The sequence below is a fragment of the Lithobates pipiens genome, unplaced genomic scaffold, assembly GCF_037356315.1.
Source record: "Lithobates pipiens isolate NorthernLeopardFrog02 unplaced genomic scaffold, aLitPip1_a1.2 Scaffold_16, whole genome shotgun sequence".
Lineage (NCBI taxonomy): Eukaryota > Metazoa > Chordata > Amphibia > Anura > Ranidae > Lithobates > Lithobates pipiens.
The window spans coordinates 278,916,481-278,931,218 of NW_027507748.1; the positions used below are offsets into that span (position 1 = coordinate 278,916,481).

General features: G+C 39.2%; 1 protein-coding gene across 2 annotated transcripts in view; it reads left to right on the plus strand.

Moving 5' to 3' along the window:
• CACNA1S (calcium voltage-gated channel subunit alpha1 S) overlaps window positions 1-13,323 on the plus strand; it is a 223,094-nt gene extending 209,771 nt beyond the window's left edge. For both annotated transcript variants that reach the window (XM_077481482.1, XM_077481483.1), the window contains 8 exons: window positions 734-830; window positions 2,220-2,322; window positions 7,156-7,257; window positions 7,409-7,539; window positions 7,664-7,795; window positions 9,401-9,600; window positions 12,876-12,981; window positions 13,123-13,323. In XM_077481482.1, the coding sequence (XP_077337608.1) occupies window positions 734-830; window positions 2,220-2,322; window positions 7,156-7,257; window positions 7,409-7,539; window positions 7,664-7,795; window positions 9,401-9,600; window positions 12,876-12,975 (865 nt within the window). In that variant the 3' untranslated portion in view covers window positions 12,976-12,981; window positions 13,123-13,323. The remainder of the gene's footprint in view (window positions 1-733; window positions 831-2,219; window positions 2,323-7,155; window positions 7,258-7,408; window positions 7,540-7,663; window positions 7,796-9,400; window positions 9,601-12,875; window positions 12,982-13,122) is intronic.
• Window positions 13,324-14,738: the final 1,415 nt, after the last annotated feature.

Genomic DNA, 14,738 nt, shown 5'->3' on the forward strand with positions numbered 1-14,738 from the left:
GTTGGCAAGAGCAACATTTTTCTCCTCCTCACCTCTCCTGTGTAACCCCGCTATATCTCATGACCTCTCAGCCTCCACTGAAAAGGATGATAGTATAGTGAAGGCTGTCATCTAAATTCCAACATGTCAAAATTGCAGGCTTTACAACTCCTGCCTTTCTGTCTGGTGGATTGTACCCGTCTTTTCGTGAATTTGCAGAGTGTGTTGTACCACAATGGCAGGTTCCCAGTGGCTATTTCTTTTCATGTAAGGCCATTCCAGCTCTGTACCATCACATGGAAGGCAATGTTTTGGCATTGTTAGGCAACGCAGTCAGCCGCACGGTTCTCCTTACTGCTGACTTTTGGTCCAGCAAGCATGGTCAGCGACAATATATTTCCTTCACAGGACACTGGGTTACACAGTTAGTCTCCGTTCAGACTGGGGCAGCTTCAAAGTCGCCCAACTCTGAAGCCGCCACGCACAACGCGACTTCTGTGCGGCTTGCAAACGACTTCTTTAATAGAAGTTAATGCAAGCTGCTCAGAAGTCACCCCCAAGTAGTGCAGGGACCTTTTTCTAAGTTGGAGCGACTTAAGTTGCTCCAATTAGAACGGTTCCATTGCACTGAATGGAGCGTGACTTGTCAGGTGGCTAAGTCGTCTGATAGGTCGCCCCAGTGTGAACTGAGCCTTACTGTGATATAGGGAAACATTTACCCTTTAATACTAATATTTTCTCTTTTCTTACACAGAGGAAGAATTAAACATTTAGACGTTGTAACTCTTCTAAGAAGAATTCAGCCACCCCTGGGATTTGGAAAATTCTGCCCCCATAGGGTGGCTTGTAAGGTAAGGAAAGAGTTCTAGATAAAAGCCCACATATTTATTATTTTAAATGTACTTTACATACAGAACATCTCACATTTTCTTGTCAGGCACGAAAAATAAAAACATTAGAAAACGTACGTCCCCTCAATACCAGAGTTTTCTGGAGTTTTCCACTGACTGCTGCTGTCACATGCTTTCTAGATTTGTGGAGTGTATGTCATAGGTTTTGCAGGTTTAATTGGTGTAGAAATCTCTGTACACACACATACACACACTTGACCTAATTTTTTTGCTGAGCAAAGGGTTGCCACCTGTCCGGGATTCACCTTGACAGTCCAGGCTTTGAATCATGTGTCCGGGTTTCAGGTGGACTGAAACCCGGACACATGATTCAAAAAAAAAAAATGTTCAGACAGGCATGTGGCTGGGAACAGGGCCTGACAGGAGGATGAGGGGGCACTATGTGTGCCACATTACTATTCTATTTAGAGTGCCCAAAGGTGCCCCAGGTCTGTTACAATCCTATAGTGTATACTAAAACAAACAATATATACTGTGCACCACTAAAGTGTTCAAGTTTGGCTTGAAGATAAAGCGGCAACCCTAGCTGAGCAGCCAATCATTTTAACCATTCACATTTATTTTCAAAATAAAAACAGCTTTATGACAAGGTCCTAATAAACAGTAAGCTACTAACCCTGGTTCACACCTATGCAGGTTGAAGTTTGTGTATTCCAGATGCATTTTGCATTTTTCAGTAAACGTTTTTTGATCCATTGAAGTCTATGGAACCAAAAACCAGAAAAAAACATCCCTGGCCCTTTCCATAAAATGCACAGATGTGAATAGGTTTGCCACCTGTCTGGGATTCACCCAGACAGTTCAGGTTTTGAATCAGGTGTTGTCAACGTCCCGCAGTATTTTTTACTGACAAAGCATGGGACATTTACTGGCGGAGCACATTTTTTACTGGCAACCTGAGAAATTACAGAACGCCTATTGAAGACCAACACAGCGAATATATGAACAGTATAAACATGATATGGAAACACTGACAATACCTATAACAAAGTAATTTGCTTGATTTACACTTAAAAAATCAACACTGCATGAAATTATCAGTCCATGATATTTACTGGCAGTTGTAAAAAAAAAAATCATTGCTTTTTACAAACTGTCAGTAAATTTACTGGTGGTTGGCAACCCTGCCTGCTACATCCATAGGAAGCCATGTTAGTGTGTTTCTGCAAAACTGAAAACGCACTAAAAAACGCATAGGTGTGAACCAGGCCTTACTAGCCATGTAATAATAATTCTTTGGAAGTGAATTTGCTAAACTGTGATATGCATAGGAGGAGTAAGATTTCATAATAATTAAAATTCAACACAACTCTTTTGCCCTCTTTGTAGAGACTGGTCAGCATGAACATGCCACTGAATAGTGACGGCACGGTTACCTTCAATGCCACTTTATTTTCACTTGTAAGGACAGCACTGAAAATCAAAACTGAAGGTAAAAACGTACATTTGTGTTAGCGGCACTAGACATTTATATGTATGCTCCATGGACAAGGTAAAATACAGAATCTGCAGCTCATTGGGACATTTATATACAGTCTGTGTACGTTCAGCAGCATTTACCTATGGGAGCTTGTAAATGAAAGAAGACCACGGAGAAGACTCTAAAAAAATTGGTTTCTCATTATATACTGTATATCTAAAGGATGTGAAAAATAATAATAAGCACCTGGTGTTCTCAAAAGCTAGCTAAAGATAGCTAAAGCTAAAAGCTAGCTAAAGCAGCACATCCACTAATGTAACCCTTTTGTACTATGTACATTTGGCTAATGGCGTAGTGGACAGGCGTAGAGGCATTATGTCCAAATCCCCGCAACAGAATCTATCACTCTCTGTAACTCCCTGGGGTTTACTTTAAAGTTGTTTTTTATGAATAGTGCTTTAAGGATATGCCAGTAAAAGATAGCTCCTCCCTAGCTAGAATCATAAACTACTGATAAGGTCAATTCAGGCTGCCCATTTTACTAACTAACCACCCAAGGGCATGCTAAATTATACTCTATAAACAGTCTTTCTTTCATCCCTTTCAGCAATGAGTGGGCCCTTTTAAGAGGGGTATTAAAAAAAGGGGGGGAGGGGAATCCTACTATTCTGTGCTCTATGGCCCAAGAAGGTAATAGTAGTCATTGAAGGGGATTATTTGAACATAAAGAGACATACTATCTAACATTTACTATTCCCAATCTGAATAAATCTCACATATTTATTATTTTGTAACTAAAGCATGGGATTCTGAAAGTTCCATACTGTAGTTATCAAGCTACCATTACTAATTTTGAAACAATTACAGTGGAATCTTGGTTTAAGAGTAACGCGGTTAACGGGCGTTTTGAAAGACGAGCAACTTTATTTTTTTTAATTCTGAATCAGTTTGCTAGTGTTGTCTCGCAAAACGAGCAGAATTCAAGGAAATGGGGTGTGCAGTACCGCATTTGACCAGAGGTGCGAAGGTGCCAGGGACACTCGGAACGGTTCGGAAACACTCGGAAATACTCAGTTCCCTGAGTATTTTCAAAGCTCTCCGGTTCCCACCCACCTTTGGCCAAATGCAGTATTGCATGTAATAGAAGTTAATGCGGAATGAATTACTGTATTTATCGGTGTAAAACATGCACCCCAAGTTTAGGAGGGAATTTTAAGGAAAAAATCTTTTAGGAGGGAAGTTTAAGGAAAAAACTTACATTTAACCACTTGCAGGTCAAAGACCAGACCACTTTTTGCGATTCGGCCCTGCGTCGCTTTAACTGACAATTGCGCGGCCGTGCGACGTGGCTCCCAAACAAAATTGACGTCCTTTTTTCCCACAAATAGAGCTTACTTTTGGTGGTATTTGATTACCTCTGCAGTTTTTATTTTTTGCGCTATAAACAAAAATAGAGCGACAATTTTGAAAAAAACGCATAATTTTTTACTTTTTGTCATAATAAATATCCCCCAAAAATATATAAAAAAACATTTTTTCCCTCAGTTTAGGCCGATACGTATTCTTCTACATATTTTTGGTAAAAAAAATCACAATAAGCTATTATAGATTGGTTTGCGCAAAAGTTATAGCGTTTACAAAATAGGGATAGTTTTATGGCATTTTTATTAATAATATTTTATTATTATTATTTTTTTTACTAGTAATGGCGGCGATCAGCGATTTTTATTGTGACTGTGACATTGTGGCGGACACATCAGACATTTTTGACACATTTTTGGGACCATTGTTATTTATACAGTAATCACTGCTATATAAATGCAGTCATTCCTGTGTAAATGACACTGGCAGTGAAGGGGTTAACCAGTGGGTGGCAGTGTAGGGGTTAAGTGTTCCTAGGGGTGTGTTACTAACTGTGTGGGGGCTGGGCTTTCATTTAGTGAACACTGATCTCTGCTCCAATCACATGGAGCAGAGATCAGCATCACTAGTTGCTAGGCAGAATGGGGAAATGCTGTTTACACAGCATTTCCTCCATTCAGCCATCCCGTGAGACGATCGCGGGTATGCCCGCCGCGATCGAGTCCGCGGGACCCATGGCCCGGGCTCACGGGGTCCCGACCAGGGGTCCCGATGGCAGGGCAGCATTACGCCAATATGCCTGCCTGTGCCATTCTGCTGACGTACATCGGCATGCGCTGGTCGGGAACTGGTTAAATGCCCATCAATGCAGCCTTATCAGTGTCCATCTGCAACCTTGTCAGTGTCATTTGCAGCCTTGTCATTGCAGCCTTGTCAGTGTCATTTTCAGCCTTGCATTGCAGCCTTGCTGTTTAAAAATGGCGCTGCCGAGATATAGAGCGGATGTCCTGTGTATCTCAGCAGTGCGTGGTAGCTCTCGCTCGTTCTCGGCGGCTTTCTGCTTTTTAGAAAGCAGCCGAGAGCAGCTGAAAGTAGCCGAAAGCGTTAACATGCACCCATGATTTTTCCCTGATTTTAAGGGGAAAAAGTGCATGTTATACGCCGATAAACACGATATCTTCATTTCCATTGACTTGGGGAAACTCACTTTGATATGCGAGTACTTTGGATTACAAGCATTCTCCTGGAACGGATCCACAGTATTAGCAAAAAAATGTAACAGCTAGTGCATTAGCAAACATTTCTTCCTGATCCCTGAGAGCTTTGGTATTCACCCTTTAAATGCTAATTACTTTTGCAGTTACACCCTAAGCCAGTGTTTCTCAACCTGTTTCCAGTTGGGGCACCTTTGAAAAGTATTTTCAGTCTTGAGGCACCCCGTCCAAGTCTTGACTCCATGTCCGCAGGGATACCCGTGATCATCTCACAGAGAGGAAGAACAGGGAGATGCTAATGTAAATAAGCATCTCCTCGTTCTGCCTAGTGATAGTGTCACTGATCTCTGCTCCCTGTGATCGGAAGCAGAGATCAGTGTCACATGTAGCCACGCCACCCCACATTTAGAATCACTCCCCAGGACATACTTAACCCCAGCACTGCCCCCTAGTCGTTAACCCCTTCACTGCCAGTGTCATTTACACAGGAATCAGTGCAATTGTATAGCACTGATTGCTGTATAAATGACAATGGTCCCAAAAATGTGTCAAAAATGTCCGCTGTGTCTGCCATAATGTAGCAGTCTCGATAAAAATCTCTGATCGCCGCCATTACTAGTAAAAAAAAAATTATTAATAAAAATGCCATGAAACTATCTCCTATTTTGTAAACGCTGTAACATTTGCGCAAACCAATTAACAAACGCTTATTGTGATTTTTTGTTTACCAAAAATATGTAGAAGAATATGTTTCGGCCTAAACTGAGGAAAAAAATGTTTTTTATATATTTTTGGGGGATATTTATTATAGCAAAATGTAAAAAATAATGTGTTTTTTTTTTCAAAATTGGCGCTCTTTTTTTGTTTATAGCGCAAAAAATAAAAACCACAGGGGTGATTAAATACCACCAAAAGTAAGCTCAATTTGTGGGAAAAAAAGGACATTTTGTTTGGGAGCTACGTCACATGACCGCGCAATTGACAGTTAAAGCGACGCAGTGCTGAATCGCAAAATGTGATCTGGTCTTTGGCCAGCAAAATGGTCCGGGGCTTAAGTGGTTAAATGACATCCAACTTATTTTAGTATGTGGTACAGCTGTATAGTACATTGGGTTCTCAGCAACAGCTGATAACTCCATGTGGAATGATGCCTAAAAGGGGGTATTTTTTTTATCATCCTTAGGATATTTCATCCAATTGTTCTTTCTTGAGTGCCATTAAATATGATATATGCAAATATTAAATAGTTAGTAGATTGTACCTATTAATACTGTTTTTACATGATAAATGCTGCCTTGGAAATGCTAGAGATTTTATACTAAAGCTGGTCATTTCTCAAAACCAGTGTGCCAAATCTTTAAAACCAGAGACTGTCCTTGATAATAAACAACTGGCAACTCTGCTTCCACCCAAAATGAATGTTCTTGTTTGAGAAGGGTGATTGTAGAATGAATTACTAGCCTATTATATTTTCTAGGGACCCCATCTGAAAATTATACCCTCTAGAAAACCCAGTTTTGCCACAGCCATTAAAAAACAAACAAGTCTCATTCGAATTGCTGCATTCTCTATAGCATAAAACATTTAGATCATTTAGGAAAAGTGCAAGACCGCTACAGTAAAACCTCGGATTGCGAGTAACGAGGTTTACAAGCGTTTCACAATATGAGCTGTTTTAAAAAGAAATCCTGACTCGGTTTGGAAGCGTTATCTCGCAAGATGAGCAGGATTCAAGCCTCTGGGGTGTGCAGTACCCTATTTAGCCAGAGGTGCAGGGGGGTGCGGGTGATGCTTGGAGACATTCGGAAACACTCCAAGCTTCTCCGAGTGTTTCCGAGTGCCTCTGGCGCCCCCCCCCCCCCACATGTGGTACTGCATAGGCCAGCAGTGGCTGTGGAACAAATTATTTGAGTTTCCATTGATTCCTATGGGGGAATTCGCTTTGCTATATGAGTGCTTTGGATTACTGTGTTTTTCTGAAGTGTTTTTGTGGAACGTATTATGCTCGTAATCCAAGGTACAACTGTATTTGGTTTATAGAGAGAGACCTCAATCATAGGCAACTATACCTGGAAATGTGAGGCAGATCTCTTACCACCACAGTCCCCAAAGCATAAGAGCTAGATGGTTTATTTAGCCCATCTCGATCCACTTAAAACTAAAAAACAATTCTTCATGCCCTCACTTTTTCATTTGCTAGCTTACTTCTTCCTAATTGTCCCACAGTGTTTAATAGCCATATACTGTATATGCTTCTTTTTTCACCTAGGTAACTTTGAACAGAGTAATGAAGAGCTGCGAATGATTATAAAGAAGATTTGGAAAAGGACCAGCATGAAGCTACTAGATCAGGTTATTCCACCAATTGGAGGTAATCTAATATGTGTGCTGGTAAAATGAACTTGTTCAATTCGTTTCTGACAGCGTGTCTTTTTTTTCTCTCTCATACTCTGTAGCAATAACATTTTATTTTCAAAATCAACACTATTCTATCAGTTATTACCTATTTTTATTTTCTATAGATGATGAGGTGACTGTTGGTAAGTTTTATGCCATCTTCCTGATACAAGAACATTTTCGAAAGTTCAAGAAGCGACAGGAAGAGTACTATGGATACAGGCCTAAAAAAAGTGCAAATAATGTGGAAATTCAGGTACTTACACAATTACTCTAAATTATATAATATAGTGCGATGAATAATTGTTGATAAATAGCTTTATCCCTTTTACTAATACTCGCATCTGTGCCTCACTGCCTATTTATGTAATCTGTTGCAGGCTGGTTTACGTACAATAGAAGAAGAGGAAGGGGAAGGTGAACTACAACGTGCCATTTCTGGAGATCTGACTCCAGAGGAGGAATTGGAAAGGGCTATGGTAGAGGCAGCCATTGAAGAAGGCATTTATCGGGTAAGCATTGGCAAATTCAGGTGTCAGCATATCTCTAGGGTAAGATAATTAAGAAAAGAGACACAGATTTCAAAACCCAAATTTGTAAACTTAGACCATAAGCATAGGTGTGTGCACAGGGTGTGCCGGATGTGTCCAGGCACACCCTAATGGCCTAATCACCCCATGTGCATTAGTATTATCATTCTGTGTAGCAGCAGAAACAACTAGGTAAGTATGATTATAGGAAAAAAAAAATTCCATACTTCTCTTTTAAGAGACGAAGGAAATATGGAAAATATAGAAGAAATGTCCAAACAGCACAGACATAAAGCAAAACAAAAAAAAAATCCTTTCCTGGCACCAATTCATGTCAGCATACATGTTGTCATCAGGAAAATTAAAAATTGAATTAAATACTTACCATAATTTTCCCTTGCTGGTGCCAAACCATGATAGCATATCCTAACAGACGAAAGGCTGTAATTAAAGGGATTGTAAAGGCAGGAGTTTTTTTATCATCTTAATGCATTCTACGCATTAAGATAAAAAAAAAAAAACTTCTGTGTGCAGCAGCCTCCTTTCAGCCCCTCTAAAACTTACCTGAGCCAGTCTTTGTCCAGCGGTGTTGCAGGAGTGTCTAAGCTGCCTGGGACTCCCCTACTCATTGGCTGAGACATCAGTGCAACGCATTCAGCCAAACAGGAGAGAGGAGGGAGAGGCTAGGTTGCAGCTCTGTGTCTGAATGGACACAGGGAGCTGTTACTCAGCTAAGAGGCCCCCATAGCAAGCTGGTTGCTGTGGGGGCACTCAACAGGAGTGAGGGGCCAGGAGCACAGAAAAGGGACCCGAAGAGAGGAGGATACAGGCTGTTCCATGCAAAACCAACATGATTGTTATTTTGGAAAAAAAACAAGACTTTACAATCACAATACTGACACAAGGGGGTGAGCCTTTTTCCAACATAGTAATTCTGTTTTTGATTTTTTTTTTTTACATGCTGGTGTTATATGTTTCACTTGGACGTTATACGTTGTAAATACAGTTGGATAAAACAAAAACTGTGTCTGTTTTCATGGCTTCAGGCTTCAAAGCAGCAAAATGTAATTATTTTAAAAAGGGGTGATTATTTTCTATACTCACGGTTTTAGTAGCTGCTGCAACAGTATTTTTTTATCTTTTTTTGTATCTTTGACACTAAAGATACACATACTTTTCATACAGTAGTTACATAGTTAGGTTGAAAAAGACACAAGCCCATCAAGTTTAACCAATAGAAAAAAAATAAATAAATAGAAAACCATCCATATACAAACGACAGAAGGCAATCAGGTATTCCCTGGATCAATAATCCCTTTAAAGCTTTAATTCTTGTCTCAGGATTTCCAGTATAAGGCATGTGATGTGGCATTTTGGTGGGTCACTCACACATCAAATAGTCTGGATGTAGTAATATCTAGAATTCACAATTCCACCCCACAGGGAGTCTTCTTTTGTCAAATCCTGCACATTAAGACCCAGGTACACTTAAATATATTGTATATTGCTATGTACTTTTACTGCATATTTAAAATATATTAATATACAGTATTGTGGTTCCATGTTTATACTGTTCTTTTTTTCCAGAGAACTGGTGGGCTATTTGGGCAGGAAGATAGTTTTCATGCTGAACCTGTCAGCCCTCTGCACACAATTACCAGCCAACGACCCCTACGATTTTCGGAAGCTGGAAGTGAAGACTTGGATTCTCCTGTATTTCTACCAGAACCTGTATTTTTCCCTCCACCAAGAAGGAACCGTAACACAAACAACAGCACAATTTCAAGGTATACATGTCGATATTTAGACAAACAGTTTACCAAACCCTTTCTTTTTGTTTTGTTTTGGACAGTAGAAAAGGGTCCACGAAGGGTAGATGAATGTGTGAATATTGTATACTACTTCCATACTCTCCAAAAATAAAAAAAGAACATGTAGTCTAGTACAGTAAGTAACAGGCCTTCTTATTAGCAGGGTGGAATGACACACAAATGTTGATTGGGCATCATGACCAGTAATAGTATGAAAACCCTCTGGACTTACATAGGTGGACAGATTATTATTATAGAGATCCCATTCTGGTAAAACCTGATAAGGGTACATAGCCAGGCATATCCGGGACATATATTTAAAACCCAGTCTTGTACCTACATTAACTACCGTTTATGAATTTTTTGTTCTGTGAATGGAGGAGAAGCAGACAAATGAACAGACGAAAGATCTCCCCAGCTCATTCACAGAACAACTTGCTTTGTGGGACAATAATAGTATAAATTCTGTGATGGGGCAAAGGGGAGATGAAGCAATGCAAGTCCTTCACACACTGCTGTTAACTCCTGAAGCATTGGAACATCGCTTCTCTGGCAGTAACCAGTGGCATGAAGATGGGTTTTTACATGAAGTAGCAGCCTGTAGGATATGGGATACACACCATTAAAGTTAACTAATGTGTTTGGTGATGTATACCCCCCCCCCCCCCAAAAAAAAAAATTACTAAACTTCAGCATAGCTCGCTTTTCTCAACAAAGAGACAAAGATACATACACAGTAGACGGGGAGCTTCCTTGAATTGCCCTTCTCAAGATCCCTCTACAAAAGTGAAATGGGAATTACATTTTCTTGTGTGCTTCAAATCAATATTGTGTTGAAAGACTGATAAAGCACACTGTGATATGATGCAGTGTGTATAGTTTACTTGATGACTGTGAGCTGTCTAGGTTCAGAAGCAGCAAAGCAACTCAAAACCATAACTTTTCCACCACCGTGCTTCACAGGTAATATGAGATTCTTTTCAGAAATGTACTTTCTTCAGTTTGCAGCAGACATGTCTACAAACAACTCTGTTTGGTCACAACTCTGCCATTAATCCTATAGGCAAAGACCAGGTCTTCTGGAACAATGTGTTAAAGACTGAGCAATCAAAGATAAACTGTAATCTTGCTTTCGCATAACACAGGTCTCATGCAGGTTGAATTGGTGCAATCTCATTCTGGTTGTAGATGCATACACTTTGACCTGAAATTTTGCAAGAGTTACCTGAATACCCAACAATAAAATTTTGGGGTTCTTTGAGACTTCTTTTAGTATCAAACAGTCCTGAACAAATGAACAGTTGTTAGAAATCTATGGTACTTATGGTAACTTCAAACTCAATCATCCACAACTTTCTTTCTAAAGGCCTTAAAGAGCTCTGTTGACCTTGGCTTGATGACATGTCAATAACAAAGAAAATGCCATACCTTAAATGTCTGTGATTTAAAGAGGTTGTTAACCTCTGAAAACAAAAACAAAAAATCCCTGCAAGACAATGGCATAATAAGCTAGTATGCATCGTATACTAGCTCATAATGAAATACTTATCTCATTATGAAATACTTATCTTACCTGAATCAGCATCGTCACTCCACGTACACGTCGGACATCTTCCACCGGAGTTACTTCTGGGGTCGCAGCTCTGGGCAATCACAGAGTCAATCCCACGCATGTGGGAGCTGACGGTCATGGCACGAGTCCTGAAGAAACGGCACCAATGGCCCGCCGATGACGGCAGCAGCACATAGATGGAATATCTCCTAAACTGTGCAAGTTTAGGAGATATTCATGGTACCTACAGTTTTAGCATTGTTATAGGCTTACCTGTAGGTAAAAGTGGTGTAACAACGTTTACAACCACTTTAAATAAGACGGGTTCCATTTGCATACGCTCTAAGGTAATTCTATTCATTGGCACCTAATCCGGAAAACTGGAATTTCATTTCAGGGATCTGAAGTGGTGGTCAATGTAGCAGTTTACTTACTTTTTCCATACAACAAACCTTCATTTATTTAGATCCCACAAATTAATATGCATGTCAATTTTAATGCGTCATTTACTGAAGTAGATAACCTTCTATCAGCAGCCACTACTTGAATTACAATTTAATGTTTGAAAAGGTCAACAATTTATATTGGGTGTACTTTTTTTACAAACCTAATTCCAAAAACTTTGGGACTCTGTGTAAAATCTACATAAAACAGAATGCCATTATTCACAAATCTCACAGACCCATATTTTTTTCACAATAGAAAACCATAGAATAGAAAATCACATTTAAACTGAGAAAATGCAGCATTAAAAAAAATAATAATTTTAGATGCATTCTTTTGTATTTTTTTATCTTGTTGTTAATTGTAAAAACTTTTTTTCAATAAAAAATTATATGAATCAAAAAAAAAAAGGTAATTTTTAAATTGATAGCAACACATCTCAAAAAAGTTGGGGCAGGGCAACAAAAAGCTGTCAAAATACAATGTGACTGTAGAACCCATTGTTTTTTGTTGCATAGGTGTGTGCAGGGGGTGCCTGGGCACACCCTAATTACACCATTCACAAGAGCTGATAATAAAACAGTACAGCCTGCCTTCCTGTACGGACTCGTGTTCTTGTGTTCAAAAGCGGGGCCTGAGCAGGAGGACCATCGGTGCTGCCTTGCTGCAGATACCGATTCTCTTGTTCCTCCCCCTGCAACGCTGATGGCCTCTCCTCCTCTCCCTCCCTCCAGCTACACTGCAGGGGGATCAGTTCAAGCATCTGCTCCCCCATCCTGTACTCAGTCCCTTTCTCAGTCTTAAATGTAAGGCACCAGGGGTCTGTTTAGAACTCTGATATTTCAGACCCCCAAAAGGGCTTTTTAAAAAAAAAGTAATAGTAAAAAAAAAAGTAAAAGTAATAAAGTAAAAAAAAAAATGTACAAAAAAAAGTAGAAAAAAAAATTAAGGACTCGTTCACACGTGCTTTGAATCTGTAATTGCTGCCATGGCTGTGAAGCATACTATCACAGCCATGACATGTGCACACCCCTAGACACTGCCTCTGTTGCTATGTGTTTGAGGTTTGGGGTGAATACCCTAATGCAATAGGCTGCACACACCTATGGGTTGTTGGTTTAATAATTTGTGTTCTTTGATGTCCAGTATACTTGTCTATACATAAGTTTGATTTTGTCAGTTATTTGCATAAAACCACAATGACAGCTAAACCACAGAATATTCTGCTTTATTAAGTCTCAACGTTCTTTTCTAGGGGGTTAGACCAAAGGCTTACAACTCCAGATTTTGAAAGAGTACAACAAAGTGAAGAGCAGTGGGATACCAACAGTACCATAAGCCAGGCAACAAACTGAAAGAAGGTATTCTCCTAATGATCAATTATGAATGTTAAACACCATTAAAAAAAAAAGTAAAACTTGAGAGAATAAATACTTTAGAAGTAATTTTCATTTTTTTTTTTAAAAGCCTTCTGACAATAAAACTTTTTTTTTCTTTTTCAGGAGCTGAATTGACATTCCTTCTGAAGGAAAAAAAAGGCATTGGCAACAATGCCATGACCTGATTATTACATCAACAAGATTGACAAACTGACTTTTCAGCCATTTCTGCAGTGAATCTGGAACTAGTACTTTTTCCAGCAAAACAGAAATGTGAATCGACCTCATTTTAATATTAACTTAATAAATTATAGTTCACTTGTTCTTTTGGATTTTTATATATATGTTTTACTTATGTTTAATATTGTGTATATGAACACTCCAGGCGGTGGACAGCTAGATTTCTGCAAACCGAAAAGTGACTAATTCTAGATGTTATCTTGTGGGCATTTCATGTAAGCGCCCTGATGTTTAAAGTGGAAGTAAACCCTTCTATCGTTTTCAGTCAAGGAAGCTGCCATCTTGGCCTCTAATGATTCTTCAACTGCCATAATGCTGCACATGTCATCAGTTATGACACCAGCCATTGGATGGTTTGAAAGTTTGGTTGAGAGCACAGCCAATGTGAAAGTTAGCATTTCCGGCATGCCGGGAATGTAAGTGTTTTTTTAAACTGTGTTTACTCCCGCTTTAAAATGATTTACCATTCTTTTAGAATACCCCGCATTGCCTCTAAAATCTTTACTAGCACTAATCAGTTGTGAAACAGAGGATGCAGATATTATCTCACTCGTCCGAGATACAATCTGAAATTAAAGTTTTCTGGTGTGGATAGAAAAGTCAGCCTGCCTTATTTAGGAATGAATCCAGATCTGAAAATAGAAGAGTGGACTAAGATTTTAATACCATGTACAGAATGATTGTATCTTTATACGCGTAATGTCTTTTTGCAGCATTAATGCTGTGTAGTGTACTGTGAAATGCTTATAAATATGCCCAGTGGATTCCATTATCCAGCCACTTACCTATTGTCATTTAGTAGTCTCATTTTCTCACTGGATTTCCTTTGTGTAGTCTCTCTGAACTTTTATATTCCTTCCCGACTATGGTACTCTTGAGAGTAGTAATAATGTAGGTTCCATACATTATTAATACACAGATATTGATTTACAAACATATACTGTACATTCCTCTCGACCATACTTATACCTTACATCCAAAAACATTGAAAGTTTACAACTATGTTTATGAGATGAGATGTGATGTGAATGTGCACCAAGGGTCTTATGCACACATGTCAAAGTTTAATGGGCCTTTCTTAAGTGGCAGATGTACACCAATGTCCAGGTATGGAGCATTAGAAGAAACCTTTCTGGTTTTCATGTTGGTTAATCCTGTAAAGATGTCTGCCAACTGGATGAACATAAGTGGGTTCATTACAGAAGCTGTTCATAGCGACAGTTTTAATATTTTCTGATAGATGTTAAAAAATACACAAAGTAGCAAAGTTTATGTTTGAAAGGTGCTACAGATATGACTTGGCCAGTCGAGATGTTGCTGAGCCTAAATGGCTGAGCAGTTCTTGTTTTATTGGAAACCTACAGGAACGTCAACACAGAAAATGATATCATAAATCATGTAGTTACACTAGGAGGAATATTACATTAAACATATTGCCACCACCTAGTGGCAAAACTAGTAATCACAGTTTAACCTCTTGGCGACTGCCCCACTTACAT